The sequence below is a fragment of the Poecilia latipinna genome, unplaced genomic scaffold (genome assembly GCF_001443285.1).
Source record: "Poecilia latipinna isolate Pla-1442-1.1 unplaced genomic scaffold, P_latipinna-1.0 Scaffold471, whole genome shotgun sequence".
NCBI classification, from domain to species: domain Eukaryota; kingdom Metazoa; phylum Chordata; class Actinopteri; order Cyprinodontiformes; family Poeciliidae; genus Poecilia; species Poecilia latipinna.
In genome coordinates this window covers 217,614-223,613 of record NW_015113087.1, presented here as the reverse complement: position 1 = coordinate 223,613, position 6,000 = coordinate 217,614, and the positions used below count along the sequence as shown (strand labels likewise).

Sequence of the window (6,000 nt, the reverse complement as noted above, 5' to 3'; positions counted from 1 at the left end):
AAAAAAAAATTTTTTTCCAAAAAAAAAAAAAAAAAAAAAAAAAAAAAAAACCACAAAAAAAAAAAAAAAACCCCCCCCAAAAAAAAATTTTTTTCCAAAAAAAAAAAAAAAAAAAAAAAAAAAAAAAACCGACAAAAATAAAACAATCTTGCAGTCCCGGCAGGGTGTTTGAGGTTCTTCCACAGCAGATTCAAGGCTTCACTCTTGAGGACGGGCGACAGGCTGAGGAGCTTAGTTTGAAGATTTGCTTATAGCGCTCGCTGATCTGCGGAGTTTTCCCGAAACTCTCTGTTTGGTGGAACGGGGCAGGGTGGGAGACACCTGCTCGGCCGAGTCCGCCGTCGGATTTCCACCTTCGGGGCTCACGCTGCCAGTGAGGGATCCTAGCACAGAGATGGATGGAGAGTTTGCAGAGAGAGAAAAAGTTTAGCAGCTTCACACAAACTGTCTGCGCGACGTTCATCCCAGCATGCCGTGTCATGCATCTGACTCTTCATTAAACCAAGTTCATAGGATTTTCACCAACATTTACAAAGCTACAACCGAAGCTGCAAAAAGAAAAAAAAAAAAAAAAAAAAAAAAACTGGTTAGGATCTGAATTACTTCAACTCAAGTTAATTAGAATTAAACAGCCCATTATAAAAGTGACATGCTTCTTCCCCCCACCCCCACATGCTGCTGAAAAGCAAAGCTTGCTAAAAGAGAACCCATTTCCCCTTCCCAACCCCCTTGGCTTGCTTATATAATGCAAAAAGAAAGGCCACCGTTCCAGCTTAAAGGAAAGCATCCAGTTCACAGCGTGACGGCAAAATGCTCTGAATGAAAACAAAATTACACATTACACTCTTGTTGTGAATATTGGAGCATTCCCATTGTAGCACCTTGTCGTTTTTCGGACAAAAAAAAAACCAAGTTCCCATCAGTGATTATGGGACGACTAACGGTAATAATGCCGCTGAGGACAATCAAGTATTGTGAACATCGACTTTCTCGCTGCGCCCCCGACCAAATCCGAACTACTGGGGTGGGGAGTGTGGGGGGGGGAGGGGGAACTCCCCCCTCCGCCCGTTTAAACAACTTTTCTGCTTTGTTGAGATGGCATCTGCTTGCCTATTTTCTTTCCTATCCTTTTATTTCCTGCCATTTTTCCGAGGCATCTCAAGTTGCAGCGGCTAAAAGGGATGGCAGATGGCAGGAATAACAGACTCAGGCAGCACAGTGGACACCAGCAGCATCCAGCGCTGCAGGTCGCTGGGAGAGGAGGCCGGGCTGAGGATGGAACGCTGGGTGTGAGCATTGTGCAGGGCTACAGGAGGGGAGGTGAAACTGCATTCTGGAAATTCGGCATTTAAATGTAAAAGAGGGACAAGCTTGGCTGAAGCTGTGTGCCGGGGAAGTTTTGCATTCCTATAATCTTCACTGGAAGGCATTCATTCCAGCAGTGAATAAAAAAAAAAAAAGAAAACAAACAAACAACAACAACAACAACAAAAAACACATCTACCGTAAACACCTTCTGGCCAAATAAAAGGAAGCTGTTAAAGGTAGAACACGCTCAGCAAGTACCGGTTCCTGGTGACCAGCGTTTTAAAAAGTTATGGTTGAAAGCTGCTGAAGTTTTCCAACACATCAAAGGCTTTACATCCTTTATTTAGATGGAAGAGAAAACGCTGGACTGGTCAGTTTTCTTATGAAGGATAAAGTAATGCAGCCCGGAACAACTCCCCATTTGATGCTGTGCACTGCCAGTCAGCTGACTGAAAGAAAACGACTACACTATTTTCTTTTTAACTCTTTCACAACTGCAGGTGTGAAAGAGTTAAAATGTACAAATAAAATATATAAAACATTTCCAAAGGAAAAAAAAAAGAAAAGAAAAAAAAATACATTCTTTCAGCCAGCTGACTGGGAGTGCTCAGCAACAAATGGGGAAAAGGCAGTGCTGTTCCCCCCCGGCCCTCCATGGCTCTATATTTCCGGAGAAAGCTCTGATCACTCCAGGATTTTTTGCGGTGTCTCTGTGAAACTGATGTCCAACTGTACCATCTTTAAAACTTCACATTCTTAAACCCTCAGTCTACCAGTAATCGGCCCGTTAACAGTAATATTCAATTATATCAGCAGCAGAAGGAATACCTGATGCTTTTCTCTCTTGAATAAAACAATTCACTACATACAAGCAACACATTTTTGGTTAAATATCAAGAAGCAATGGTATTTTTACTGCAGGTTGAACTGTAAGGATCTTATACCAGCCATGCCTACAGCTGCATCTGTCTCAGATTTATATTTACAGTGAACAGTATTATAGCAAAATATCATAAATCAAGAGGAATTTTATCTGAATGTATACATTTCTTTGTTTTGAACCCACCCATTTAGCGCCCCCACCCTTGCACTCCCGTTTGTTTTAGAAGGAAAGAAGAAAAATTGAAAAAGGGCAAAAAGATAAAAAAAGGGGACCCTTTAAATGGCCCTGCACTCCCATTGGTCCCCAGTGCAGCAGTTCAAACAAGGCTTTAGATGACAAAGACGTCTTCCAGTGCGGCAGGTGTTAGTCTCAGAGTATGCCCCAGGCAAACAGGCACACTCCAACAGGAGGAAATGAGGGGGGGGGGTTAAAAAAAAAGGAAAGAGAGAAAAAAGAAAAGTGTTTGCAGGGGGAAGAGATAAAGGCGCACCACATGCAGAAGCAAGGGCCAGAAGTGTAGCTTTATTGTTCATGCTGCTACTTAGTCAGGTGCTAATTGTCGCCACCGTACATGGCTCTCAATTACCAGCCTGGCCTAAACAGTAGGACACCCCCCAAATAAACAGCCCGGTTTCTCTTTCTTTTCCCATTCTGAAGCACATTCAGTAAATAAAGCTTGGTTAGTACTGAATTTAAAAAGAAGAGCGGCTTCGGTAAGAACAGTCAGGGTGAGTGAAGGGTAGGTAAAGCAGCCGGACCGAAACAAGCTTCCAGTCCGACTTTGGCTTACCTTCACCACATCTAGCATTTGGACCTTTAAGATATTTTTGTTAATCTAAAAAGGAAAAACAGAGTACATATTCATTTGTGAGGAAAAAAAAAAATGTGGAAACACGAGAAAAACAGAACGCAACACATTGCTGCTGAAAATACAAATATTTCAATGATTCATGGGAGTTAGATGGATTGAGATTCAGGCAGCATGTGTGGTGTTGTTGTTAGTTGTAACTTAGAGCTTTAAAGAAAGAGGAGGTTAACCAATTCTGGATAATGAGTTAATGAACAAGTGGCATTTCTCTGAAGGTACCGTTATGTTTGATGGTGCCCAATAACACAGAAGAAAATAAGAGCATTTTGAAAGCCAGTGCACAAACGTTGTGCAGTTCACATGGAAACAACAGACTTAGAAACATTTACCGCCAATGTTACGAGTAGAAAAGCAGTTTGGGTGAAAGAGCAAAAGATGCTGGGGCACCTCAAAGGGTCACGGCAGCTTTTATGTAGTTTCATCCTGAGAGAACCTTTTTTTCTCCTCTGCCGTTAATCATTTTAAGAAGTACAGCAAATGACCACCAACCCGCCCCCCCCCCCCACATACAAAAAAAACACTAAAGAGTGAAGAAAAGCAGTGGAAAGTGTAACACACTGATGGAGAGTTTGTGGGAGAGATGGACCGGTTCATGCAGGAAGCCATGATGTTGCACAGAAGCTGCCTGGTGAGAGTGAAGTTACATTGAGGATAACAGCAGCTGCAATAAAGTAAAGGATGAATGTGGGCTCAGGTCTACAGAAATATTCATTCTACTTTAACTTTTTTGACATTTTTCCACATTACAACCACTCCTAAATTTTATTAAAATTTTATGCAAAAAAAAAAAAGGGGGAAAAAAATCATATTCATATATATTGACACCTGTAAATAAAATCCAGGGCAACCAATTGGGACAATTATTATTTGCGCATATTTAAGTTTGACCTTTATAGTGGAGTGGAAAGAATAAAAACTTTATAAAAGAACGTTTAAAGTTTGGTATACATAAAACATACAGCAATGAAGTGGAAGAAGGTGCCGTGGTCAAGTGAAACCAATATTAAATGCATGTTGAAAAAGTCATCATTGCACTTCACCACTTCACCTTACACACACCGTTCCTACAGTGAGACATGGCAGGTCAGGGGAGATGAAAGGGGCAAAACACAGAGGAATCCTCAAATAAAGCCTGTTAGAGGCTGCGAAAAAACTAAGAGGTTTACTTTAAAGCAAGAAAATGGTCCTAATCATACAGCCAGAGATAAAATGACCAACGACACATTCAGACGACCCAGTCAACATTCAAACTTAATTCTAATTGAGAACCTTCGTCAAGGCCTTAAAACCGGAGGAAACTTAGGTCTTTACATCTGCAAAACTGGTAGCGACCGATCCCAAAAGGCTTGCAGCTCTAAGTGCACAAATTGTTGGTTCTACAAAGTACTGACTCAGGGGTGCCGAGTACACATCCATGAAAAAAAATCTGAATGCTGAGTATTCTTTATCTTCCACTTCACATGTACATTTAGTTGGTCAGTGACAAAAAAACAACCTATAACATTCAATGAAGTTTTTGGTTGTAATGTGGCAAAAATATAAAAAAAGTTCAAATGGTATGAACACTTTTGCATGGCAATGTATGTTATGTTTGTAATGTTCAAATCAGCATGCAAGGACCTGCAGTTGGAGTCAAAACCTGGATGCATCAACAGAAATGAAACGCAGCCTCTATGGATCTGATGATGTCGGGATCAAACGACTGAACGGGGGATGTCAATGGGCTGAACGCCATGCCAAATATGAAGGAAACAGGCAGTCTTACAGTCCAGCTTGGCCCAGGGGTACTCCATGTCCCAAACCATCCCCGGCCAACGCCTGCACGCTGTCATGGAGGATGGATGACATGTTAGTGGCAGCAATGGCAGCCGTAGCAGGATGGACAGACGAGCAGATGGGGAGGACAAAGTTGCATATAAACACAGACCTGCACGAATGAAAGAAACTGGAGAGCACTGTACAGGGGAGTGAGATGGAGAGCAGTCAGCCAGCTAACACGGTTAAATGAAATAATATACAAAGCAATAAGCCTTGCATGGTGTTGAGGGTCCTCAGAACTGAGAAGTCAGCATTTTAGGCGGATAATTAATGAGCAATTTTAAGCCAAGTTTTTACCTCCATATACATCCCGTACAATGCTTGTGTAGGGGTGGTGTGTAAAATCTATACAAACTTGACTGGCAATAGTTACATGTTTCCAAAATGTTCCTCCAAAAGTCCTCCTTATTCTTTTTTTGTCAAAACATTACTATAAAATGATGGCTCATTTATCAAGGGAAAAAGCTACCAGAAACAACTTGTCCATATGTGAAACGAAAGAGTTAGTCCTCCCGGCCCCATTAAATTATCAATCAGTTTCTTTGTCTGGTCTGATTACTGTCTGACTTGAAGAATCACAAATCACTTGAGTCAGCTAAAAGATCTGAAAAAGAAACATATAATGGTCCGATTAAAAGAAATTCAAGAACAAATGAGAATGTCTTCGACAGTCCGAAAGTTTGGGCTCCTGTGAACGAAGGATTGAGCAGAAATGGAGAAAACATGGAAGAGACGTGAAATTAACCAGGAAAAGCTGGAATATAAAAAATGCTCCAAGAGGGTGTCAATGCTAGGAGGTCACTGAAGAACTCAAAACAAGATCTTCAGCACTGCAGATGTTGTGCATCTGCAGTGCTGAAGATCATTTCTTCAAAATGAACAAAAGGGTCCATTACATCATTTCCAAAAATCAACTCGATGATTCGCAAGACTTTGAGAAAACGGTGAGACAAAAGTGGAACTTTTAGGAAGGTGTGCGTCCCAATACATTTAACATTTAAAAAAAGAGAGAGAATAATCTGCACAGTTAAAAATGGTGTTGGCAGTGTGATAAGACTGGGTCTGGTTTGCTGTGTCAGGATGTGGGTGACACACCAAAATTGACAGCACCGTGTTCTCTACT

General features: G+C 41.3%; 1 protein-coding gene across 9 annotated transcripts in view; it reads right to left on the bottom strand.

The window, feature by feature from the left end:
• Window positions 1-75: 75 nt before the first annotated feature.
• The window catches only part of ralgapa2 (Ral GTPase activating protein catalytic subunit alpha 2), a 120,216-nt gene continuing 114,291 nt past the window's right edge, over window positions 76-6,000 (bottom strand). For 4 of the 9 annotated variants that reach the window (XM_015039399.1, XM_015039406.1, XM_015039400.1 and 1 more), the window contains one exon: window positions 76-383. In XM_015039399.1, coding sequence (XP_014894885.1) covers window positions 232-383 — 152 coding nt within the window. In that variant the 3' untranslated portion in view covers window positions 76-231. Of the gene's footprint in view, window positions 384-666; window positions 3,027-4,824; window positions 4,885-6,000 lie in introns of those variants that run through there. The other 5 variants (XM_015039402.1, XM_015039405.1, XM_015039403.1 and 2 more) reach the window with 5 other exon arrangements.